The sequence below is a fragment of the Lepisosteus platostomus genome, chromosome 10, assembly GCF_059453375.1.
Source record: "Lepisosteus platostomus isolate fLepPlt1 chromosome 10, fLepPlt1.hap1, whole genome shotgun sequence".
In the NCBI taxonomy this organism is placed as follows: Eukaryota; Metazoa; Chordata; class Actinopteri; order Semionotiformes; family Lepisosteidae; genus Lepisosteus; species Lepisosteus platostomus.
This window is the reverse complement of record NC_142620.1, coordinates 57,262,205-57,289,581: the sequence shown is the minus strand read 5'-3', so window position 1 is coordinate 57,289,581 and position 27,377 is coordinate 57,262,205. Positions and strand designations below refer to the sequence as shown.

General features: G+C 37.1%; 1 protein-coding gene across 3 annotated transcripts; it reads right to left on the bottom strand.

Moving 5' to 3' along the window:
• Positions 1–234: 234 nt before the first annotated feature.
• On the bottom strand, positions 235–14,933 carry fmr1 (fragile X messenger ribonucleoprotein 1). 3 transcript variants are annotated; one of them, XM_088597505.1, is made up of 15 exons: positions 14,643–14,933; positions 12,785–12,837; positions 11,672–11,774; positions 9,094–9,165; positions 8,501–8,649; positions 8,258–8,351; positions 8,036–8,152; positions 7,558–7,728; positions 6,920–6,998; positions 6,671–6,780; positions 5,633–5,722; positions 5,065–5,266; positions 4,305–4,484; positions 4,106–4,188; positions 235–3,319 (listed from the first exon to the last, which is right to left on the bottom strand). In XM_088597505.1, the coding sequence occupies exons 1-15, from the start codon at positions 14,691–14,693 to the stop codon at positions 3,140–3,142; spliced, it is 1,734 nt and encodes a 577-aa protein (XP_088453631.1). In that variant the 5' UTR covers positions 14,694–14,933; the 3' UTR covers positions 235–3,139. The 3 variants fall into 3 exon arrangements, with proteins under 3 accessions (XP_088453631.1, XP_088453632.1, XP_088453633.1); XM_088597506.1 differs by having other exon boundaries at positions 11,681–11,774; XM_088597507.1 differs by lacking the exons at positions 12,785–12,837; positions 14,643–14,933 and having other exon boundaries at positions 9,094–9,970; positions 11,681–11,773.
• Between the last annotated feature and the right edge of the window lie 12,444 nt (positions 14,934–27,377).

Sequence of the window (27,377 nt, the reverse complement as noted above, 5' to 3'; positions counted from 1 at the left end):
AATCTTTGATGCCTAGAAAATATTCACATAATTGTCTTTCTAATCCACCTTTTTGCAACAACAATACTGCATTTACAGAGTGCCATATCTGTAGGAACATCCCAGGACTTTACACTGTTAGTGTAAAATAAAACTTCAGGTCATAAATCCACTTCCACACTACTCAACTGGAACGAGGTAAAAAACCCATTGAGAGCTCTGCTGCCACATAACCCAGAGAGAAATAAACTCCAGTTAGCAGAGGAAGATCAAACTTTATTTATTGAAACTGCTTGCATACAAAATATATTGCACTATAACCAAACAATGTCAACATAAAACCCAATCTGTTCAGCTAATATGTACAGAGAAAAATATTGCCCCAAGTGCAGTTACATACAAGGTCAGTCTACCTTGGTTAATTATCTACAGTATTTTTTTAAGGTTTTGAACCATAACAGCCTACAATGACATGTGCAAGAAACCTTTCAAATCTCATATACATTCCCAAAATAAATAAGTGAAATCAGTCTGTTTGGCAACACTTTGAAGACATTTAATGCCTCAGTTTAACAATGCGCTGCAACGTCTTTCTGTGTATGTTATGCATCATATGCACCTGTAATACAAGACAGGAGTAAACACAGGCAGGACTAGTTTTAATACCCATCCACTGATGCTGGTCTCAGTCCTAGTGAGAAAACCAGGGACTACCTTTCTTTTTAATATTGATAGCTATGTTTAACCAGTTAAAATCTTCATAATGCAGCACCGTTCAACACTTTAGGAAAGGTACTCTAAAGTATTTCGAATCCAATATGTGTAATAATAAAAATCATTGTTTCATTCTGGCTTAACCTGCACTTTAACAAAGGATAGCAATGGATCAACAAAAGCCACGTGTGAATGTTTCCCTACCCTGACTTTAAACCCAGAAATTAAAAAAAATGAACCCCATTTATGTTCTTATATTGTATCCTAATATCCTTATATCCTGAATCTTGAGGATAAAGTCTGTCCTGTTGTGCATTTAGCTTTTTTCCTGTTAAAATGCATCCTTGTTGAACTACAGTTGATTCATAACCTTACATATCTGTTCTTCGTGCAATCTGCTCAAAGAAAACTCCTTTTTCACAGGGAATCCTGCGAAGGGATTCACTAATGCAAAGAATTTGAAAATGAAGCGAATGCAAAGGAATGAGGAGAGTACAGGCAATCTAATTTCTCATTTTAAATGTCACAGGGAAACTTATGGTGAGTTTACATTGAGTATGCAACAGGTTTAGAACAACTTGAAGTCCTTGCAATAAATGCATATTACACAAAAAATAAGCTTAGTGCAAAAGCACTGATAACACAATATGCTTGTAATAAACCTAACTGATCCCTTCATTTGTTCCTCATGCAAAGTTAGCTATAGGTGAAGCTTGACCTTAATACATGGGAAATACATGGTTCAGAGAAAATGTTTTTTCTGCAAGTAATAGTCTATTTTCCTCTGTTGTAAAAATGGTGTTTACAGTGGATATGTATTCTAACAATGCCTTGTACCATCCCATGAATGACTTACGGAATAATGCTAATGTCTTAATGAAATCACAGAAAGATAATATGGAAATATTGGAAAAATGCTTTTGTTTATCTATTCAAAAGACTTGTAGCTTTGCACTCAGATAATACTGTATTGTCTCAATGCATTATACTTCCAAATCCCATTGAAACAATTTGTAATCCTGTGTATAATCTGGGATCTTTTTAATTCAAGTAAACACAATAATTTGGAAGGACCACTTTAGGAAAGAAAATTGGATTCGTTTGGACCCACAGAGCAAAGCATTTTGTTTAGTCTAAGTACTTTGAAAACCATCCATATATTTTTTTATATGTACTAAATGTACATTTTGGGATGACAAAAATAAAAATAAGACATGCCATTCATTTTGGTAGTCCTGGCTACCACAGGTTTCTTCAGCATTGCTTCTGCTTAACCAATTTCTTATAGTCTCCAAGTCAAAACAAAGTTGTACAACGCCTTGATAAGACAAAACTAAGAATCTCTACACAGCTTTTTTAGGATACACAAAAAGTCAAGATAATACAAGTACTTGCAATGAATTTCTCTTATAAAAAAACCAACTGTCTACTCTAACACTGCCTTTGGGACTATTTTAGGCAAAATTTAAACAACCACAATCCTTACCTCAAATAGGGGTCACACCTTTCACTTTATCATGATGCATTTATTTGATACCATAAAAAATTGCAAAGCAGATTATTTTTTTAACCTAACCTTTCTCAAAGAATGTTTTATCCCTGCTTGAAAAAAAATAAAAAGAATAAAATACAGCTTTCTTCCCCCAATACTATTCTATGAGATTTCAGTGCAAAAACATCTAAACAAATTTTTATACTTTGTTACACAGATGGAGTCTTTTTTTCAGAAGAACAAAAAAGTTATGAAAGCATGCATTCTTCCAGAAACAAGGAATTCTCTTTTGATGAATGAGCAAGATCTCTACATACAAATATATTACATTAGTGTTGTCCACTTCTTCTTCCCTGATTAATACATCCAATTAAGATACTATCCCAACTATATTAAAGGCACAGGATCATACAGGATTTTTTTTTGCTAATGATGCAACAACTGTAACCCCTCATTGTTAAGAGGTCCACAAGAACAATGTGGACAACGGACATGAAACAGATAAACCATGTTAGTGGTCAAAACAGTGTCATTAAGTTCTAAGAAATCACAGGTTGAATACTAAAAAACTGCATTAGATGTTACTGAACACAATCTCAAAACCTGTATTAAAGAACATGTTATCTGTAATTTAAAATGTGTCGCATTTCATATATAGGTAGTTTTCTAGAAATTCAGGTTGAAAACTGCAGTTTCTCTCCACATCTACCCTTCTGTTCCCCAACCTGCGCTCAGCCAGTTCATTTTCCAACTTGATTCCTAGAAAATTAAACCACTCATCTCCCTCCTCTATCAGTTGTAAATGCTAATGTTTTCAATTCAAGTGTGCTTATTTCATGTCATGTGACAGTCCTACTGACCCAATTCTTTGGCCTACCATGGTTTTCTAATGAAGAAGCTTCTGGATTAATGAAAACAGTACAGAAAATGGTATTGTACAGATGGGACCCTTGTCTATGACACTCCGTTCACCAGCACTCTCGGGGCATCCAGACTGTCCTGCTTCTCTTTCTTCGGCCCACGGTCTTTGCCAGGTCTTGGCCGGCTGCTGCTGTTGCTTGTTCCACTGTCAGCAAAGGAACTCTGAAGTGCTTTAGTGTGAACGCTCCTCTCATTATTGCTGTCAATCCTGATCTGCAACAAGAGAAACATTCTGAAATGTGAGGGACTACGTCATGTAGTCTTCATATGTAGTGCCCTATGTTGGTGTCTCTTCTTCAAAAAAGGGATTCTAATCATTGCATCAGTTCTAACAACAAAACAGCACACACATAACCTTTAACATCCAACCACAAATGTTTTTCGCCATTCGCTTTATACACAATTCATTTCAACTGTACTAAGTAATACAATTAATTATCAAGAAAATGCATTGCTAACTCTTTTCTACAAAATGAAACCAGCTTTCGATGCAGCCATGTATCTTTTCACAACATAATCGAGACATATTTAAAAGCAGACTAATGGAGTCTTTCGCTGTCCTCTACTTAGGTAAGGAAATTACCACGATTACTAGGGTTGGCTACTAAAAGCATGAATTATATGCATCTGAATACATGACAGCTTTGTGAATGGATCAGTATTGGCTGATTGCCTTTTCATAAAGCAATGTAAAAGCTAATACATATCAAAATCAAATTCTTAGATATTTATAGCAGCTATTTGACATAATAGACGTCCCATCGATTTGTGTAAATTACAAGGAATTGATGTAACAATTTTATTTAAATTTGTGAGATCTGCTATTAATTCTGCTTCTAAGAATTAAAGCTAGGCACCCTGTACACAGAAACAGCATTTACAATTCCCTCTCTTTCAAATATCTGTCAAGATCTAGAAGAGAGGCTATTCCTGACACAAAGATGCAATTCAGATTCTAGAAAAGGACTGCGTGACCTCAGTCACTATGAAATGAATTACCTGCAAAGAATCCTCCTGCTGCCTTGGTTTAGGGTCTCTAGAGTTACGGGCCCGGGATTCGTTCCACTGTATCTCCTCATTTCCTGAAAAGGTGCCAAATTTATGTAATGAACATCAAAGCAATCACTGCAGAACGTTTACTCATCAGATTCATAAAAAGAGAAAAAACGCAGAAATCTGGCATGCTAACCGCACTGACCTTTATACCCTCCACGGCCTCGACCCCCTCGACCCCTGGAGCCCCCACCCCGTTTACGCCCATCGCCACGCCGAGTGAACACATCTCTCTCTTCGTCTGTGGGTGCCAGGGACCAGTCGCTCAACTCGTCCCTATGGTCCGACTCAGTCTCCGACGCATTGGATGCTTCAGAGTTGGTGCCTGAAAACAAATAAAATGTCTCCAGTAGAAAATGCAAAGTAAAATGAACATACTTTCATTTGAACATACTTGTTTCAAATACTGAAAACCTAAAACATGTCCAGCACGGTCACTATTCCTCCTTTTATGTCCAGTCAAACTGGAATTGTCAGTTATCTCTTTAAGTCTCAGCACACAGCAAAGATTCCTATACTGACCCTCTCAGCTGCCAACCCGCCATGCATTGCTTGACACATTGAAATGTGGTGGCGCACCTCTCCCTGACATCACTGCTGACACTCAGAACGTTTCTGGAGGTGCTGGTTCATGGAAAAGAAAAATAGCCCTGGCCCGGCTATACCAATCCAGTCCCTAGCAGTGTGCTGTCAGTTGTGCCATTAAGGGAATCCCAGTCACAGATAGCTCGGCTCGTAAAAGGACCAAGGTTCAGATTCTCCAAAAATGTCTCTAGCTGCTGCATTTCTCAACACTTAACTAAGCTCAGTTCAAGAGGTTTGAAAACAATTCAAAAGGGTTTAAATGTGTTAAAACAAGCTGGAGCTTTCTGGACTGTATTTCCGAAGATGCTTTCACAGTGTACCTGATGCAAAGCCAGGCCCACGCCTGCCACGGCCTCTGCTGCCATACGGCTTCCCCCCTCGGGAGGGCCCCACCCCGGGCCCGTCATCGCTGACAAAGCCCTTGTCCTTATCTGAGCGGCCAGCCTGGGGCCTCGACCCCCCTCCGATCTGCCGGAGTTGCTCATCAATCTGCAATCTCTCCAGACGAAGCTGATCCACCTCCTGAAGCACAATATAATGTGGGTCACATTCTGTTTCTATTAAGCCACAAGCACTTGCTGTCATTATCCTTTACCCAGTCAAAATCCAAATGCATGAACTCAGATGCCATAAACAAATTACAGCTTATGACTTTAATACAGCTTGTTAAAAGTTCAAATCTGACAAACTTAAACTTCCTAATGAAATACATTCTCTCTAATCACCCACTTGCTAACCCTTAATACAGTCTTGATATGACATAAAACAAACAGCAGGCAGAGAAGACACACACGAATGATTATAAATGAGAGAAGGCCATTCAGCACAGCTAACTTGTAACTATCTTTAAATGAGATAAAGATCTCCTTCAGCCTCATTCTACCTCACCTTTAAGTAATTGAGGTGATAGTCCAGCAGCACTCGGGCATTTGAAATACTTTCCTTTGTTCCAACAAACACGAATGGCACCATACCTTGCTTTGACGGAAAGAAAAGATTAAGATAGAATGAAAAAGTATATTCCACAATTAACCTGGTAATAGACAGTATTAGAGAAAAAACATGATTCACATAGACACCACCACCCAGTTCATTCTAGATTATAACACTTAAGACAAAAACCACCCCACCGCATTAAAATTAACTAAAAGATTCTAACACAACAATTTAGGGAATTACTTATTATTCAGAACCACAGAAAGGAACATACTTTAAGAAATCTTTATTTAGATGCATAGATACATTCGATACGCCAAATCAAATACAGAAGGGTCTCGACATTCGCCAGGGCTCTGGCAGAGAACCGTCACAAATGCAAATTTGCTTATAACCAAGTCCACCCCTATACTGTCACATAATGTACTATAACACATAGTATGTACAGTTAAAAGTCATGTAGACTAGGATAACTTATGCCAATTAAAGTACTAATGCATTTGCTTCACCATAATTCAAATAATGCTAAACTAAATGAAACGACAGTAATCAAACTTAATAGTAGTCAGCTAAAATAAACATGAATCCCTCCTCTGCGTCCAGGGGACGCTTGTGGCTTCAATCTCTGCCTCCATGTTCAGCACAACCCGTAATAAAACAAGCAGACTGTCAGAGAGCCTGTAAAGTCATCGCCTGCATGTCATTCCCTCACGCAGCTGACACAGAGTCTGTTCTGTACAATATAAAAACAAGAGCACGTTCAGATGCAGATCGTGGGTAAAGGGTTCTTAATCAGGGAGACGTGCAATCACTAGCTAAAATCATCTCGTGATCCTAGTCTGTTGTGCCACAGTTCGATTTCATCCTCGACTCCGCTGGCCAGATGGAAATGCAGATAAGTGAACTTGCGAATGTTAAATTCTCAGATGTCGAAATCCTTGTGTGTGTTGGGCAGATGTAGCTCAACATTTCCATGTAAAAAACACTCACCTCGTCCTGTGGGTTCTTTCTGTCATTCTCAGCCTCAATTCGGACTCGGACAACTCCAGATTTATCCACAACCTCCTGAATAAGTTTTCCGTTTTTTCCAATAACTTTACCTAATTAACATAAACCATGAGAAAATATTTTGTTAAAAGAGCCACTAAAATGCATAATTTCACTCTGGATAAAAACTAATCTGACTCACAAGAAACCAGAAAAGTAAAGTTGTATACAGTTTAATTCTCCACTGCTTACCTACTAAATTCCTTGGTACTTTTATTACATCTTCAGAAAACTCAAGGTAACTGCGAGCTTTCCTCACTGCTTCCTGGTCCTAGAAACAAAATGTACTTAAAAATTTAAAAAGAAGGAAAAATACACTTGACATAATTTATAGCAAATATCATGCGCAACTATATATATCACAAATGAACTCAATAGTTAAGTCAGTTTGTAAATTTTGCAAATGTGTTTTTTAGCATGCTATGTTCTGAAACAATAGTAAAAATATACCTTCCAGCCCCAGAAACTGAATGCACCAAATTATACTTTATTTTATGTTTTTTGAACAGTAAGTCATATTATAAAAATAACCCCACATCAAATATTTACATTCAATTTCTCTTAGAATTCATTTCAAAATTAAATATCACCTTTGCTCCTTCAACACCTCTTGTTTTACATGAGGTGAGGCAATGAAGACAAGAAGCGACGACCCTGAAGCGAAAACCATGTCATATTGAGCACTGAAGATGTTCTATCACAATCCATGTACTAAAGTAGTTATAGTCATTCTGCCACTATCGGATTGAACATTAATATCTATGTGGATATCTTTTATTTTGGAAACCGCAAAGAAACAGATTACAAATGGGGATTTTCCTCGAGCTTGCCTCTCCGTAGATGTGGAACGTGCAGGTTTCTTCATCAAGGTCGATGGTAGTCACTCCAGGCACCTTCCTTGCCTGCTGGATGTTGGCACCATGAGTGCCAATGGCCAAGCCCATCAGGTCTTCCCGCACAACAAACTGCTCATGGAAACGGGAGGCTAGCTGCCGGGAACTCTGTATAAAACCAATCGGACAGAGACTTCACTTCGCTTGTTTACAATGCAATCAACGTGGTCTTCCGAAAACCATTTTACCTTTTCGATTCCAAAAAAAAATTGCCATGATTTTAAGGCCTGGATTAAATGTCAACCCCCTTCACAAATTTCCTGCAAGTTCGTATTTAGGAAGTAGGAAGAAGCCTCTTGCAAATGAGAGGCTGCCGCCTAGGGGCAGGTATGCAGCTAAAAAGTGTTTATGGCCTTAACTAGTGACAAGTCAATATTCTAATGACAATATACCATTGCCAGCAAAACTCACTCACTTCTAGCTGCCTGCTGGCTTCTTCGTTCCTCAACATCAGAGATAACTTGGTGCGCAGACTTCTGAAGTGCATATCGCTCAGCATGGTTGCTCTCTTTGCTGTTACTTCGTTGATAGACTATGGAACCCAGAAGAGAAGCGCACCGTGGAATGAGAAGCAGACCACAATGAAAGGAAAGCACTGTTAAAGATTTAAGCAAAAGCATCTATCAAACCTACTTACCAAAATAACTAACTGGTTTTTGTCTGAATCGTATGTCACATTAAATGCTCCAACAGCCTTTTTGAAATCTTTGTGTGCTGATTCCTTTGCACACCTTTCAGGGGGAAAAAAAAAATCCTTGATTTAATAAGGTAACATTTTTGAAGACAAAAACAGAAGCAGAACTGAACTCTTGCTAGTAAAATCATGAGCAATTCTATGAGCTTCTGCTCATGTAGCTCTGGCAACTTCAAATGAACTTACATTTGCCTTAGGTCGTCCGGTACATCCATTCTGACTTTGAGGAACGTGTTTTTTGTAGCTGGCTTATTAGGGTTCACAGGTCGTAGCCTTTCTATTGTGACAATTTCATTGAAGGTAGCATCACAGGCTGCATATTCTATGACATAAAACTACAGAGAAGATAAAGAAATCATTTTAATTACATGTAAAACTGACTATCTTTCTCAATAGGTCTATCACTGCAGCAATTAGTATACAAAATTGCTCAAATAAGAAGCTTAGCTTTATAAAATAATTATCAACTAGACAAGCACAAGAATATTATATTTACTAACAAGTTACATTAAACACAAAATAAGTAACAGTAAAGGTGCATTCCATGCTGAAAGGTAAAGAAAAGAAATGCTCTGTTTTGGCTATGTTGCCTTTTTCAGGTGTCTTCAGGCTCCAGGGCCAAAGCTTAGTGTTGAAAGCTTGTTGGCACAGTTCCCTACTCTAATGTTTTGAACATAAAGACCTTCTAAGATCAATTCCATAACATCACTTTGGTTCTATGTATGATTTGAGAAAAAAAAGCAGTTTGGAAAATGGCACATCCTCAGCACGTCTCTTACCTCCCCCTTTACCATCCTGACGCGGGCCAACCACCATCCGCAGGGCTCTTTGTCATTGGCTCTGGAATACACCTGTTTCAAGAACAATGCAATGAAATTCAGAACACCCCACTGTACAGAATTCACTACTCACTTCAAGACTAAAGTTTCCTAAATACAAATTTAGGGCAACAAATTTAGTACAAATACTTCAGATTTCAGAGGTGGGTCTCAGGAATATTTTACATGATCACAGTCTAATTTGCATTCATCACAAGTCTTTCTTCTTACTCACAAGAAACAAGCTCTCCAGACACATTCCACACACTTTAAATCACTCACTTGCTTGCTTAAATGCACACATTCTACTGAACTCAGAAACAAGGAACTAAACTTCCTATAAAATGTATACCCTGCGTTTCATAAGAATCTTGCTGCAGGACACATGAATAGTATTATTCATTTTAATACAAGCTAATATTGATAATCGGGCAAGTTAATGTTTTGTGTATAAGGTATATTATAATAAGCTCAAGAAATCTTTACACCCCCTTCCACTACAGCAATGCAACTCACATTAAATGATAGGCAAGTGAAAGCAGCATTAATTTCGGAAATAAAACTGCACTAAAAATAGTATTTCACTGCCCCAGTATTTTAAGAAACAGAAAAATGTGTACAATGTTACTAATACTGCTAGTATAATGTAATCGACGCAAAAACAACTATAATCTAGTCGGATTTTCTTAATCGACCCCTTTGCATGCCATTAATGGGATGCTACGATGCTCTGTACAGTTTTAGAGTAGGCTAATCATGCCAGCAGCTGCACCACATTCTGCAGAGGAAGGTCCTTCCAAATATCGACCAAAAGTCTCTTCCGTGTGGGAGTATTGCACTAAAAAAACAGACAAAATGGTTGTTTGTTCGCTATGTAAAACAAAGACGGTGTTCCACAACAGCACTAGTTCCATGCACGAACACCTGAAGAGAAAACACTCTGGAATTATTGCACAGGACAAGACAACAGTACCATATGTAACCCATTCACACTTGTTTAGCCGTCCCGACAATTGTTTTGTGAAGCTGATTGACTTGAGAGATTGATGCTAGTGACTAGGGTTGGGACAAAATTTAGAGGCACGATATTTCTGGTACAGTCGGTTAGTCAGCTAAGTACACTTGCCACCTTTATCATGCACGAGTGCACTGTAAATAATGTTTCAATAGGCTAGCTAAATACCATAGACTAGTGTGCTAAATGCACTTGCTAGCTTTATTACGGGCAGAGAAGCATATTCACCCTTTCCTCCTAAATGTGATGAGGACAATAACAAATACCGGTAATTTAAAAAAAAGATTGCTAGTTGTGCAGACACTGCCTTCGAAACAGAGCACGAGCCTGTACCAGAGTCTGTGGCGCCAAAATTAACTGTTACAGAAATGTTTAACTTTTCATATATATAATTATTTCAGGCATGGCGGCTCCAAAGGTATAGTATATTTGTTCCACTTCAGTCTTCTCTTCAAGAGATATGAGTCGCTGTCCCCTGCCCTATGCTTTCAATTGGTATCATTTTATACTTTATAGACATTATTTAGCCTCTTTATGCCTGTTCAACAAGATATGTAGCCAAGCCAACCCCCTCGGATTCAGAAATATAACCTAGCAGCTGTATTGACGACATCTATGAATAAACATGTATGTAAATCGCAATTTAAGATGGAAAACATTAATATGCCTACTTGCATTATTTGGACAAAATTAGTTGTTAAATTAATCGATTAATCGATAAAAATAGTCGATAGATTAATCGTTTACAAACAAAATCGTTAGTGGCAGATCTAGCCGTTTCGTATTACATAATTTAAATTCATTTTTACTTTAGGTATTATTAATTTTATAACTTTCTGTTTATTTTGTATATTGCTCTGGATAAGAACGTTACTTCTTGTATTTTAGTTAACTTCTTTATCAGGAAAAGTGAAAAGTGATTCAATAAATCAGTAAATCAAGGAAGTACAATAAATAATGACAATAAAATTAAAATAAAACAACAGTAAGCCTAAGAACAAACCTGGAAGTGCAACATACATAACAAACAGAAGCAAAACATTAACCATACAGTGTGCATACCATCATTAATGTGACCACTGCTGAATGCTGTTCTGGGTACTGCGATCAAGGGATTGTGCATAATTGTGTAAAATAATCTGTTGCCTTTGGACGGGCAAATAAATGCACTAGGAACAGAACTGCACTTATAATGGTTCTCCATATTCAGTGTCAAATGAAATGTCATGTTGAGTTATTGTTAAAACTGCCATTAATAGTTGAGAAAAAAGTAGTGTTTTATGGTTTTTCATTATGCTTTGGCAACAGAATTCTCATTTGCATAAAGTTTAAAATTAGAATGGAAATGTTGAAGACAATCCCTTACTTTTGCAGGATGTGCGGTTTCTCTGTATTCCCATTCAGAGCCCCTGCTATTTACAGCATTTCAATCCACAGCACAGCACAGTCAATCTGAATGATTTCAACACTGAAAATGACAAATTTAACTCTAATGTAGATTGAAAGTACTTGTCCATTACTTACAGCACATACCTCTACTTCATCACTCTCATTTATTTCTTTCTGAAACCCTGAAGGAGGGGGAAACCGAACATCGTGGAAAGGAATCTGTCTCTCTGGTTGCCAACTGAAAGAAACAAAAGCAGGGCAATCCATTAAATTGCAGGCAGACTGGCATACGCGCATAATAATCAATGCACTTGCTCAAGGCACACTTTGAAAAACTGTAACCTCATAAACAGGTGTTCAAGAGGCATCAGTTAATGCACTGGAAAACTTAAGAATACAGGTGTTCTTTCTATACATGGCTGGATTCTCTTGAGCATTCCAATTGCAAACTCAGTGTGAAGATAATGATAAAAGAAAAGAGAAAACAAAGCCTGTACAGTTATCCTTTGCAGAATAAATGGAACAACAGCATGCATGTATGCCTATGTTATTACACTAAGTAAATAGTTTGTAAGTACTAAGTGCATTAAACTAAATACTTTATACACAGAATTTTGTTCATTTGCTCTACTTTACAGTTTTGCTGTTGTTACAGAATAAAATACTGGTGTTTGCATTACCCAATCAGCAATAGAATACAGACACGTCACTAAAAACTCAAAAGAAACATCAGTTAACGTGCAGGTTCAGAAATCAACATGAATTTTGTGTTTAAGCATGTAATATACAATTAAAACAAAAAAAATGGGCACAAAACACAAAAGATTTTTATAGAATGTAGTTAAATGAAAGTAGCTAAACAAATTCACAGGTAGAACTAATTTAACAATCCTAGCAGTGCACATATGTTGCAAATACAGAGCCTTTCTTAAATCTTGATAAAAATAGTCAAGTATTTTATTATTATTTTTCCTCACATTGAACATTGAATTTAAAACTTTTATACACATTACTGACAAACACATTCATATCAAAACAATTTACACCAGCTTTATCATGTTGCTGTGTTAGGATGCAAAAACTGCCTTTAACACATTAGGATACTAAACCATATGGATAATTGTTTTTAGAAAATCTCCAGATAAATTGTGCCATTCAGTACATTCCTCTGCATCTAAGATGAAGATGTCTTCATTCCACACATGACAGCTACACAAAAGTGGCACTGTGAAACTACAGATTACTTACTTATTTTCAAATGTCACCGTGACAGAATCATCATGCACATCCTTCACAAATGCCTGAAAGAAGACATTTCATCGCTGGTTAAAAAATGGGTTTCACAAATTTGTCCACTGAGGTTTCTTTGGTTTTAAAAATGTTTTTAGACTTCTACCACTACACCCCTTAAGATGAAACTGTATTGATAATAGTTATGACAACACACCATCTTTTTAATTAACAGCATTCTCAGGAAATAGTGTTTCACCAATATTGACATTCAATCAAAAGACAAGGCTCCTCTGTGTCTTACCACTGGACTAAAGCACTAATACTTTCTTTGTACATTTTTTTTAAATTTGTTGTAGCACAATGTTGCATACAGATATGAAAAGTAAAAATATATGTGCTCTATATCATTTTTACAGCATGACATGATAATTAAGATACCACTGCTCTATATGTATAAGCATCATTGTATCAACATCAGTTATCAGATTATTGAAATTTATAAATGTAGCAATGTAACAGCTTTACAGTGTCTTGACATGCTATGCTGAAAACTGACAGCCTATGTGTATGGGGACAGTGGTCTACTTTTGCCTTCGTTTTATCATGAACTGATATATCAAGAAGAGTGCTTTGCAAAAACAAAAGTCTTTACTACAGAAAATACTTTAATATTACAGCGGTTCAACAATTGTGAAACTCTGAAAACTTTCTTTTAGAGAGAGAAAAGTTTTTTAGCTTCCTTTTATTCCCTGGCCCCCAGAAAACCATTTAACCACGGGTTACAACCGCTGCTCGCAACAATAACAGTACAGTCTTTTCTATCAAGCACCAACAGAAAAGCATGAGAATTCAATTAAAAACACGCCAGAAGCTCAGTTCTGACTTATAACGTTAACGTGCATGTATTGCATGTGAGCGAGCGTCAAGTGTGAGTGACAGGGGACAATTCCACATCCACTCCACACTGCAGCCCCTGCGGCTCTTAAAGCCTAATGCAGCTGCCGCGCTGGTATTCGAGTTCTCATTCCTATGGATTAGCGTGGACACCACTGGCAAAAAGGCAACTACTGCAGTTCACTCTCTTTAAAACTCTTTAGTTAACAGAAGCAGAGCATGGAGCTAAAGTCGCCGATTTAAAGAGTGTCTCTTCACCAACAGACGTAGGTGCGATGCACATGTTACAGAAGAGACGCCTTTAAAACACCAGCACATTTTCATGCAGACACAGTAAATGCATGATGTGGTGTATATTAAATAAATCATGCATTCTTGAAACTGCATTACAAAGATAAATGATCCTATACCGGTTGTAGTCCAAGCTGTTGCACTACTGACACATTTTACTTTTAGAAAAATAACTTGATTCAACTCCCCCACATTGTAACATGAAAAGTAACAAAGCGGCAAATAAAGAGTGAAACTTAAACGAAGCCGTGTGTAAAATGTGATGGACTCCACACGCATGAAATACTGCATCATTATAAGGTGGAAATAATGAACGACGCGTCGAGGGGTTTCTGCGCTCCGAGGAAGCGACTAAACACCATCAGCTCAGCGCCCTGCAATGGGAGGACTGGCTGAGGGGAACGAGTCCGATTTTGTAACTTAAATCCCCCTTTTGCAGAAAAAGGGCTGCGAAAACGTCCATCCTGAGTGCGCCTGGCGATAAACAGCGGGAGAGACGGGCCTTGTCTGAGGTCTAGCATCCACAGCTCTGCCGGATCAGGGCCTACACGGGTGTTTGAGATGTGAGTGCAACACAGAGGACCCCACTGGCCCGCACCTTTGCACGATCGCCAGCAAGGGCCAGCTGAGTTAAAAATGACAACAAAGCAGCCGCTAGCGCGGACCGGGCCTTTGCTAATCTCCCTACCTTATAAAAGGCTCCACTTGTTCCTCGGACCTCCACGGCTAACTCTTCCATGACTGTTGCAATTAAATGCAAAAACGGCGAGCGGGTCGCTTCGGTCCCTAGAAACGCCCCCCCTGCAGCTCTCCTTCTCCGTCAGTCTGCCTCTCACTGCTGCGAAACCAAGAGTGTTTTTCTCCCCACTTTTTCTAAAGAAATGAAAGTGAAACATTCATATCTTTTCTTCGCACAGTTCGCACCAGCTGCTCCTGAGCGCATTGATGTAAACACAAGAGCCCCCCCTCGCCCCCGACACGTGATCAGGGAGCGCTCCGGGGATGCACGTCTTCCCCTCGTTCCCATCCGAGCAAAGAAACTGAGTCCCTTCGGGTCGCCATTTTGACTCTATTCCCGTTTCACAGTTACGTCATGTCGCTCTTGAACGGAGTCAAAATGGCGCCAGTTTCATGGCTTCCTTCAACTGAGGGCAAACCCGACAACGTTAGGAACCAATCAGATTACGGAACGCTCCACCGTCCGAAACCCAGCCAATTACAGCCGAGAACACTGACCAGACGTCCCCTCTCCAGTCCTTTGACTCACGAGGGAGGCCTTCCTGGCCGACGGTTGCTATGGCAATGATCATTTTCAGTTGGGTGTGTCCCATTCTCAACAACCCGGCGTCTGGGGAGACTCGTCCCGCGTGCGGGAGAGCAGCAGCATTACTGTGATACAGGGGACCAGGTGCACTGCATTTTAAACATGTCATTCTTGCTTTCGGATCCGTTTAACCTAATTGTTGTAGATTTTTAGTTAACGTAAAGTACAATGCCTACACTGGAATCAACACTGATTTCCTAACGATTAAAAATAAACCTTTCAGGGTGACTAGAATGAACTTCCCCACAGTCCTCATCAGAGGATGTGCAGTGAAGACAGAGCTCATGCACAGGCGAGCATGCAGCCTGCCTCCACTCACAAAGCATGAGAGGCCTGCGGCAGGTGACGGGTGAAAAGACATTAGAAAACAGAAAAAACAGGACAAGCTGCCTGTCTCGTGCTATAACGTCCCATTGTAGATGGGGCATTAGAAATGTAGACTGGGACTGGAATTAAATTAATATCTACTTAAATTAAAAACAAAAAGGAGAACCAAACTACGCAACAAAACTCAAGATATAACTCTACAGATAGAGCCTTTTGTTGTTGCGTCAATTTTAAAATGTATAGAGAAGGAAAAGGAACAAGTAATAGGTTTATTCCATGCTGAAAAAAAGAAGAAAGAGAACACAACGTTTTGGCCGTGGAGCCTTCTTCAGGTGTGAGAGAGACAGGGCCAGTCTGGGGAGACCGAAAAAGTCTGGGGAGAAGGAAAATACCGATATTCCTTATTCCTATAATAAAACCATTTGCATTTTGAATATTGTAATGGCAATTATTGACAAGAGTGATAATACAAGAGAGCGTGAATGAAAGCTTGGTAAGACTTGCTCTCTTTTGTGTTCAGTGAGGAAGCTTGCACTCAGACTCTAACAAAACTGAATTTTAAATTCGGAGTGTTTTGAGAACAGTGACACAAAGCTGTCCTGTGTCTGATCCAGCTTCCTTTCAGTGGAGGCATGGTGTTGCCCACGTTATGCCAGCAGACTTTTAATCAAGCTGACATACTTATTTTCTCCTGCAAAAGTCTCTCCTGCTTGTGGTACTGTAGGTCATGATGCATTTGTTCTATAAATGCATTTTCTTTAGTAACAAAATGTGTCTGAATTAGAAGAGTAATACTACCGCAATATCCAAAAAAGAAATATATTTGCCAAGAACAGAAAATATATTTAGATAAACTCTTAAAAAACAAATAAAAACATTTTTAAAATAAATGTACTAAATATTATTCACAAGCAACTAAACATACTTATTAATAGGCATATTGTTATCTTTTTTTTCTGATATAAGCAGAACACGGTTTATAATAAGAAGCGGAACAGAGTGTTATACAAATTGAAGAGCAGCACACAATCTCTCAGATAAGGGATCTGGAACTGGGAGGAACTATTCCAGCTTCAGCCTCCAGGGTGTGAGCATCAGAGCAGCTAAGCCACGCTCCTGGTGGAGTAGGTAAAAATATATCAGTAGAGGGCTGAGTGTGTCACACGCTGGGAAAATGTTACATTGCCAGAAGGGGCAATAAATGTACGTGCTTTTAACAAGAAGGGAAAGTAAGTTATTGTCATTCCAAGATGTGTTACTTCTTGGAATGTACCAGAGTAATTTATTGCCTGGTCAAGCCTGGAGCGCACCTGACTGTGTCTCTTATGACTTAGATTTCCACTCTTCAGCAAGAAGCTGACACATACAAGTGCTTAATATATGTCCATGCTCTGTATATCTAGAATATATACATACTTTCCCCCAATAAATAGTATATATATATTTTAGTATAGGAAGACGTATAAATGAACTAATGTTCTTCACACCTGAAGAAGGCTCCACGGCCGAAACGTTGTGTTCTCTTTCTTCTTTTTTTCAGCATGGAATAAACCTATTACTTGTTCCTAAATGAACTAATGTTTAATGTATTGCAATTTTGTGTTCTGTCTCCATGGCTGATATTAAAATGATTCAACAGAATCTTTTTTTGGGATGACTCACAAAGTATGATTGTTTTTAGCTGGATGCACAACATTGGATTTTTGCCTGTTGGTTTAAAAATAAAAGTAATTCTAAATTAAAACAATAAGAAAATATAATATTCTGGGAAACACAAATTTAAAATAAATGTTTTAATCTTTACATTTCAGATGTAAAGTAAATGCACATGTTTATGATATAGTACTCATGTACAGAAATATATATATATTTTTGTCATAATGAGAAAAAATAACTATTTTCCCCTTCCTAAGGTTGTTTTTTAGTGAACTTGATGTCTCAGACAAATTACTAAATATATGTTAAAGGGACATATTAATACTTAATTGATACCCATTTTCACTTTTTAGTCTGTCACTTAAATAGATTAGATTAAATTTATAATTTCTTTATAGGGGACGTACAGTATACATATTTCACAAGCAGCATGATGAGCCTGTAGTCTGATCTCACCAGAGTTCTGGAGCTCAGTGGCTGAGCTGGTCAGTACTGGAATTGAAACCAGACAGCTGCTGTCCAGCTGTGGTACAGAAGCTGGTGGAGCATCAGCACCTACAGTTCCAGACCAGAACCACAGTGTTTTAATTGGGGACTCTGTGCTGCAGGAATTGCCGTCCCTCAGATTAAACGTTAAGCAGAGGTCCTAACTATTTTATCATGACATATCCCAGGGTGCTGTTTGCGTGAATGGATGTATTAACCCCAATGGCTTTACTAGATTGTGGGCGGTGCGGTGGCACTGTGGCTCAGGATCTGCGCCTGTGGCTGGAAGGCTGCCAGTTCGTATCCTGTGGCTGGCAGAGGAATCCTACTCCCTAGGGCTCCTGAGCAAGGCCCTTAACCCCAACTGCTCCAGGGGTGCTGTATAAATGGCTGACCCTCCACTCTGACCCCAAGCTTCTCTCCCTGTCTGTGTGTCTCCTGGGGAACAAGCTGGGGTCTGTGAAAAAGACAAATTCCTAATACAAGAAAATTGTATATGGCCAATAAAGTGACCTTATCTTATCTCTAGATCCTGCTCTGGACTCCCCAAATTTTCCCCTCGTTGCAACTGGTGAAACAGTTTTGTAGTGTAGTGTGTCATCCAGATGTTGTACTTCAATGGTGAATGGAGTGCATTTCCTGTTAAAATAACAATAATAACAACAATGATAATAATAAAATCCAAAACTAGTGCTGATGATTGTTTTAGCCATGCAATGCAATGTCTAGAACAAAACGACAATAAGGCACTCTTAGTTTTCTAAACTAGTTCAAGTATGGAGCTGTGTCAGCATGTGTAGGCTGCAAAAGAACAAGTAAAGGTTTATTCCATGCTGAAAAGAAAAGAAAAGAAAAGAAAAGAAACACGTTTCAGATGGAGAGCCTTCTTTGGGTTTCAGGTGTTTCTTTTCTTCTGTTTTCAGCTTGGAATAAACCTGTACTTGACTTTAGTTTTCTGTGATAAAGAAAGATTCAATTGCACATTTCAATCACTAGATGTCAGTATAAACTCATTAGAAAATAAGTCGTCAAGGATCTCTTGATTTTTCTTTTATTTTTTAAGTGCAGAATTGAAGAGAAATACATTTACTCAAAACGTTTAATATAATTTCAACAAACCTGAATTAGCCCCTTCTTAATATGAAATAAGTGTCTTATTGCCACAACATTAATTCTATAAATGGGGGTTTATTTTGCACTCAGTTTAATAAACAGCAGCAAATACCTATTGAAATAGGCACAGATCTCTATTACTCATAAGAAATAAAAGATGCTTTTGGAAAGTAATTTGCATAACATTATTTGTATAAACTCAATACTTAGGTTGTCAATGCACATGCCTGTTTTAACAGGACTTTAAGCCCTAGTTACTGGAATTACTGAATGTCACAGTTGAAGCTCCTGTGGAAGAACATGAGGATCTATGTATAAAAGAATTATGATTAATCTCTTGTGATAAATAACTTTTGGTATTTTAATTCTTCTTCATTTATTTCTTGTGATAGGCATGATTTTTGGGGAATTCAGTGAAACAGTTAATGATCTTCTGAGGGCTGCAGTTTCTTAACTCTTTACTGAGTTTTTGCATTTTCAGCCAGTTTAAAATGTTCTCAAAAGTGGTAGAACCATTAATTGCTCCTCTGTGTGAATTAGACTAAATGTAGCTTGGCTCTCTTGGTCATTGCCAAGATAGGCCTGGGTCAGTGAACAAGATTGAACCAACTCTCAGGAGGCACAAGGTGGGCCACCTTTTAGAGTGATGTGTTTCTAGAAATGTAAAAACAGTTTTACAACATATATGAATTAATGCTTTTCTATATTTTATTTTTTTGATACAGTGTTTTTCAAAGGTGAGTGTTCATAAACTGTTCTAATGCTGAAGGAAAATTTCATTTCCAAAGCTTGATTTAATCAATACAGAGAGGTTATTGACCTTTTCTAGGTGTTTCTGTGCGAACGAAGAAGATGAAAGTAGAAATTTGTTAAGAGCATTGTACTTTCAGTTATCTTTCACATGAAAAGATTCTCATCATGTTGTCTTTGTACAAAGCAATGCAGAAATTTCAGAAATTTTAATGCATGAGTCATATTATTCAATATAGTCTTGAATGTGTCATAGTTAACCTAAAGTTCTCAATAGCTAAGAAGATGGAAGCCATGATGAAACAGGGTAATTAAATCAATAGCTGAATCAATTCATTTCAAAAGTATTATAAAACTAATGCTAATTAAGACTTCAGGGTGTAGTTAGGGGCTTATATTTTCAAAGTAAAGTTGCAAAAAGATCTTCAGGTTTAAAATTATTTCTCTACTAGAAGGTTTTTCCATAGAAGGAAAGATATGGGACTGGAAAAATATTGTGTTTTATTATTTAGGTAGGACTGCACCAAAACTATTGTTTTTCTTCAGAAATAAATTAAATATATGATATATAAATATATATATATATTTTCAAAAGGCAATGGAAGAAGGTTCTGTTGTTCTGTTTATATTATACTCAGCTGGGCAATAGTCTTAGACATTTTGCATTGTTCTTTTAACTCAGTGTTTTTCTTTCTTTATACAGAAATGCAATGTATTGCAATCTTTTACCAAAACTTAAGTCATTAATCATCTTTTCTTACAATCATAACAACGGTTTTCAGATCAGATCAGGGGGGGAACTGTGACATTTTCTTGCTGTTTGAAGTGGAGTGGGTTTCAGGGACTGTGATTACATTTACTTTTTGAAACAATGCTGTGTTGCTTCTGACAGAAGAGAATGTGGCAGCTGTCCGTAGGGAGCATTTTCTTATAGCTTCTCCAGATTCTCCTATATTGATTTGATTTGTCTCTAAAATATAATTCTTTCATGAATTTTCTGGTCTAGATTACACAGAGACAAAGCACATTATTATATCTGTTTTTTGTCTGATTACTGTTTGGCAAAGACTCTCATGACACAACACAAAAAATGGACATGGAAAATCCTTCGGATAGTCTATAGGCAGGTAAAAACTGCTAATGTTCTCTCTTTCTTATTTCTGCAGTTTAAGGTTCCCTTTTTCTATTGGTTTTCTTTCACCTGAGACTGAAACAGCTGTGAATCACCTAGGTCAGCATATCCTGCCAGCTCTGATATCATTTACCAAAAAATAAGGAATCATATAAACATATAGCCTCCAATAGGATCATAATTCTAATATTTCCAATAATTTCCATTTTCTCTCTGTTAGCCCAAATATTTTCAGGGAAATCACTGACTAAATGAAACCTATGCAGTGCATAATCACTGTAGCAATTTAGAAATTATTTCAATCATCAGAGTTTATGTCTCTTTAGTTTTTTGTTTGTATTATTATTATTATTATTATTATTATTATTATTATTATTATTATTATTATTATTATTATTATTATTTTATTAAGAAACCTTTATTCTGTTTCCTGCCTTTAAATAAACTTACATTGTTGGGACCATATCAGTTCCACATATAGCTGGCAGACAATCAGGAAGGTGTCTTTGTTATAATGTTCCTTTTCTCATGAAAAAGTCAAAATCAAGTTGGAAGGTACTTTTGAAAAATTATGCATCCCACAGTAAAATCCATTGAGATGAAAAGTGCTATTAAAATGCAAGCAATTAAAATCATTATAAAATCACCTTGTCTGATACAACATGAAGTAGTCAAACTACCATGTGTTCTACAAAAAAATAGTTACAGGTACCTATATTATACATAATGCTGTGAAGCCTTCTTTAGGTGTGAGAAAGACAGGGCAGACAGCAAAGATTAAACAGCACAGGAGAACACGGTCCCTCTCAGATAGTGACAAGACCCACCCTCAAGCACTTGACACCTGGATTATAGGCCTCAGCCTCCACTCTGGGAGCCCCTTTACTAATTGAGCCACTCAGGAAACCCTAAAGTCTTTTTCTGACAGTCGTGTGGCTCCACATGAGAACCATTTGTACAGCTTCTTGAACATCTGGTATCTCCACATTGTTACTTATTTATCTGGCTGAGGCTTTCATCCAAAAATGACAACGTTTACCCATCTAGTCAGCTGGGTATTTCAACTACAAGAAACACTCTTTACCAATTTTTAATCAATAAATTAAAGAACTGAAAATTGCAATGAAACTCCATAATGAATTTCAACTAAGCTCCTCAAGTACTAGAAACAAATCCTTTAAGAATCTAGTTGGCTTATTGCAGCAGTTCACATGGAAATAAGCAGGTTCCAATACCTTTGGCTTTGTTCATGAAAACTCCTCAGAACAAATGCTTCCTTTGGTGGGCTGGGACAGAAGTGAGCTCCCAGCTGCACTGAATGATGCCTGGCTGCAGTGAAGACCCTCTTGCTTGCAACAGCTGCCAAATATTACACTTCGAACGTACAACCTGGAGGAGCCTGCCTCTGTTATCATATCCTGACAATATACTGTACATATTTTCTAAGAGCAGAAGACAGAGATCTGTTTTTCATTTATACCTTCTGATGAGAGAATACGAAACATACATGAAGCTGAACCATATACTGTATGCTGTATCTATGTATGCTAATGTGACCCTTTACATTTAAAAGAAACACAAACCTTTCACTGTCTTGAATTTGCAAATGACAGTGTAAGTAGTTATGCTCTGTGTAAAAAACAGCACTGAAGAAAGGAAATTCTATCCCCAAAATGTAGACTTCACATTGCAGTTAGCCTTCCTATGCTTTGATTTTTTCTAAATTAACTAGATTTTCTTGTAATGTATTTGGGCACAATTTAAATTGATTTTAAAATAATATAATTTATGATGAACAACTCATAGATTTTATTATACAACAATGAAGAAAATAATAAAATGACATAAATAATAGGACAAGCAAATTATCAAGCTTGAAGATAAGATAATATATTCATAGAATTTGTATATCATGAAGAGAGTTATTAATTAATAAACATGATTAAATACTAGATAAAGGTGGTTATCTCTTATTCGTTTATTTGCATGGTTGTTGGATCCATGCGGACAAAGAAATCAATAGATTTCGATTTATGCCACTTGAAATTGATGAAACCATGTAAAATCTAAATAGAAAAGAATGAATAAAGGTCTAAAGATGAACAACGGGATGAACAGTGTTAACCGAGCATCTAGTTTACAGAAGGAAAAAAATGGTTCCAGGGTCAAGAGTAGGTGACATCAATGAAGATAAAATCTCTATAGTCCCATGATTTAACAAGAATGAGCTGCTTTTGATATGCAGGCCAGTGTCTTCTTGTTACCAATTTTTATTATGTTCTCTAGCCACTGGGGCTCATAAACTGTAGTTGACATTTATGAGAGTCATTAGTTTAATCGATAGCCCTATAGCTGAGGTGCGATGTGTGTTGAGGTTATGAAAGAGGCCACCAGTGTAGCCTTGCCATAGAGTAAGCCTAAAAAGACTGTTGGATTGAAAACATACCTAATTTCAAATGACTGTATCATCTCAGTGCTTGTGTTTGATTATCGACTTCAAAACAACAATTAACTTTTACAGCAACATGCTGAAAGTGAAATCAGGACAAAACTGCAAGCTTTGTGAAACACTGGATGGCAGCATGTGTGGAGTAGTGGTTAGGGGTTTAATAACTATAGTAGATGCTGTGGTTGTTCCCTTGAGGAAAATATTTCAATCAAATTGCTTCAGTAAACATCGTGCTGTATTGGTGGGTAATTGACTTCTCTATTTAAATGAAAGTAGCATTACCACCTTCAGGTCTGGACTCGGTCAGTACATAGATGGTGCTTTAATTAGTGTTTGTGGACAAGTAGCTCTCTTTTCTCTGGACCAGAATATATCCCAAGAAAAACATCACCCCTGTGTTGCCCATTGCGATGCCACTCTTTGGACAAAACATTATAGCTTGGTCACTAAAAGCATCCTGGCTCAATCCCCCCTTTGTTTGCACATTCTAGTATCCATAAAAGGTAGTTCAATTGGTGAGGAAATGTCTCACTTATCTATCTGCTGAGCAGTTCACTGGTTCATAAGTGTGACACTTCTTACATTGAAAGTGCTAGATTAATGTGATTATTTTAATCAATTATTTACAAGCCTGCTCCAAGTATCAGATACCAGCTAAAGAACATGAAAAAGTTCACATATAAGAGGAGGTCTTTCATCTAGTGTGTTTGGTAGATTGTAGTCCCAACTCTAGTTAGCATCTGATTAAATTAAGATCAGATGCAAAATTAAATTAAAAATAACAAGTATTTCTGCTCTCTCTGACTTAAATAGCAACATTCCTAAATAAGTTTAAAATTTGTTTTCATAAGAACAGAATACAGGAAATTAATCATCTGCTTTGGTATTTTAAAGTCCAACTGCACAGTTCATATATTAGTACTACCAATAAAACTGATATTCATCAGATACACTTTAAAAATTACATCCATCAATTATCACTTCATTTGCTATGAACTGCAGTTGGAAGAGGGTGGTACTTCAATATTTTGCATTTTTAACTGAACACAGAACAGGAATCCATGATAAATCAAGTTGAATAAGAAGATTGAGAACTTGAGGCTTAATTTAAATTTACATAACAATGTCACCAAAAAAGGAAAAATATGTATGAAAAATGCTAGATGATCTTGTGAAGTCAGATTATGAAATTATTTCAAAAGATATTATGTTTTTATTGATATTTATGCATTGTTTTACAAACATGATATTATCTTGCTGCTGCATGTGCAGTTAAATGGTAACTTACGCCCCATTTTTTCAGAACAGCCCACACTGTAAAGTAGTAATTCCAGGGGTACTATACAGTATTATATCCTATTGAATTAAAGTGTCAGGAACACAAAGTAGAAAATAATGTTTTACCGAGTTACTGCTAAATCAAGGCAAGAAAATATACAGTGTATACATTTTAACCTCTTTAAAAATTATGTAAAGAGTAAGTAACAGATTGTGCACATTTCTATGTTCAAGTCTGTAATAATTAGTAATTTAAACTAAACTTCTACTTCAAAAGAGAACTTAGGAAATAATATTGAGCAATAATAACTTATCACTTTAGTAGACAATGAGAACAGATCACCATGACCATCGGAGATGTAATAAACAGGTCTTATTTTCATTAGCACAACTTTACTTTTTGCTTATGTTGTGCCTTTGAGACCCAAGGGGAATGATATGTAGGGAAAAATGACAGCTTTAATTAGGCATTCCCTAACAAACGTTGTGTTGTAAGCACAAAGCTAAAACTGCCCGCCCTAGAAACAAATTCCAGGAGGCAATCACTTCCAAGAAAATATTAGCATAAAAATTGCATCAATTATGCAAGAAGCAACATAATTAGTTCCTTTGGTGCCAGATTCACTGGGAGCAAATGGAGCTCAAGAGTTAACTTTATTCATCCTTCATGCACAGAAGAAAATATAATTTGTGCAAGTAGAGTGCATCCACACAGAGTGCTTCAATGGCAGCAACCAAGATACAAATTGACTTTCAAGAGAAAAACACATAAAACACAAACAAGATGACAGGGTGTTTTTCACGAGAAACAAACCTGATTAGCACCTGTAAACCCAATGACCAAAAACAGACCTCGTGCATAAAATTAAGGATGTCAAAAATGTCACAGAAACCTGTCAAAGCAATACTTTAAAGCATTCCTTAACATCATGTCTTTAAGCTCCCAATGTGATTTATACAGAATGATGTCATTGTAGTGTATTCTTACAGTACTGTATATCAACTGACAGTTACTTCAGGTTGCCTCCTTAGTTTTCTAAACTGTGACATGATTAGATCATTATCAAATTGATAGTTCAAAAGCATTGAATAATAATTTACACAATCTATAAATACATATAGAAAGAATGACTAGAACATAATCTTGCCTAGAAGTAAGCTTTTGTGAGCCAGCTATTAAACAATAAACAAATGTTTTATAATTGAGTTGCATCATAATTTTCTCTTTTTGCTTGTTTTGCTTTAACAGATTGTGTTTTGTACATTACCATCTCCATGGTGTACAACTGAGAGACTTATTTGTCCTATTAATACAGTACATTTAGATACTGTATGTGGGTCAAGCAAACAGGTCTCTTGTACTCATTTTAGACAGCTCTATTACTCCTACTATGACAGATGATCCAAAATAACATTCCATGTTACACTGCTTTCTTGGAGAAAGAAATTTGAAAGCACCAATCCTTATACTTTTTTTTTCTGTAGAATAACCATACAAAAGATGGTTAGTAACCACCAAAAATTCTGACAAGCTCACTTAATTTCTGATATGAACGTTGTCTTTGAATCCAAGAAAAACAGTTTCACAGTGAGATCTTCATCAATACAATGGAGAGGTGTTGCAGTTGATTTGGACATTCAGGATATTTTTGAGAATGAGTGAAATGCCAGTTTCACAGCTGGGTCTGTTTATTTTACACAGTATAGATATAAATCTTAAATATTATATGTTTAAAGGATACTTTCAAAAGTGCACCACATTTCATTAAGACAAAAATGTAAAAAACTATTTTACACATACTGTACTTGTTCTGCCATATTAATCAGCTGAACACAATAAAATGGAGCTGGACCAAATATACTCTATACTATCAAGCTTTTTTTTAGAGTTTTCTTTTGTCTTCTTTAAACCAAGAAGAAAAGCAAGCTTTGTAGCCTCCGTCCTTGTCTTCTGTGATACAATTTTACAGGAATGAAGTCTTCAGAAAGAGCAGACCTACAGGGGATACAGAATGTTAAATGTATTGTAACATTCCGGGGTTCACGTGAGCACCCTCGCCGCTGCCACATCAGGTCGGCCCCCCACCGTCAGGGACTCAAACCTGGGCCTCTGGCGTCACTCAACAGGGACCCAGCCTCTTGAGCCAAAGGGAAATCTCCCGTCAGCCTGGCGGCTGCGGTCCCTGCTATTCATAGGGAAGGGCGGTGACGTCACCACTCTGATAAACCGGCTCTCACAACCAATGGTGGCCGTATGCATTACAATATTTTTAAGGAACAACAACAAACAAGGAAGGTACTAAGATCTAAAGTTTGACGTAGAAGCTGTACACTCATTTTCTGGAACTGAGAGGATTTGTTTCATTTTATATTTTTTTTCTGCCAATGTCCATAAAATTACATATTTGAGTTTCATCTGAGATATTCCTAAAAACGCAATCACATTTTTATTTTTAATTGTGCCTACATCCCTACAGAGCACAGACAACTACGCCAAGTCTTATTGAGGAGGAAATTCAATTAGTAATCTGTGACCGATGGCAAGAGAATAATCACATACATTGTAATTTAATCTTTCATGGTAGAAAAGAGAGGTATCTGTTTTGCTAAAAGAGGATATGCTAAGTACAAGAGGTTTATTAAATACCTTTATCTTAAGCGATAAAATCACAAAGCATACAGTATCTTTCCCTATCTTCTCCTTCATCAGGGTGATTAGCATGCCTAGAAATTGGTTATTTTTAAAAACAATCTTTGCCAACATAGGCTTTATACATGCTTATGCAAGTTTTGTAAAAGTAACAAGTTACAGTGTGCATTTTATAACTTTATCTGAATTATAGGTGTTCAAGTATACATTAGTAACTGTGTATCTAGATAGACAGACAATCTGTCTTTTGTTTCAACT

What these genes read in the sequence shown, in the direction of transcription:
- fmr1 (XM_088597505.1), bottom strand. Translation starts at nt 14,693, where the DNA reads ATGGAAGAGTTAGCCGTGGAGGTCCGAGGAACAAGTGGAGCCTTTTAT. An exon ending in CGTTCCACATCTACGGAGAG is followed by an intron (nt 6,999 to 7,557) that starts GCAAGCTCGAGG and finishes TTTTGTTTCTAG; the next exon opens with GACCAGGAAGCAGTGAGGAA. An exon ending in AGCAGGAGGATTCTTTGCAG is followed by an intron (nt 3,320 to 4,105) that starts GTAATTCATTTC and finishes CTCTTGTTGCAG; the next exon opens with ATCAGGATTGACAGCAATAA.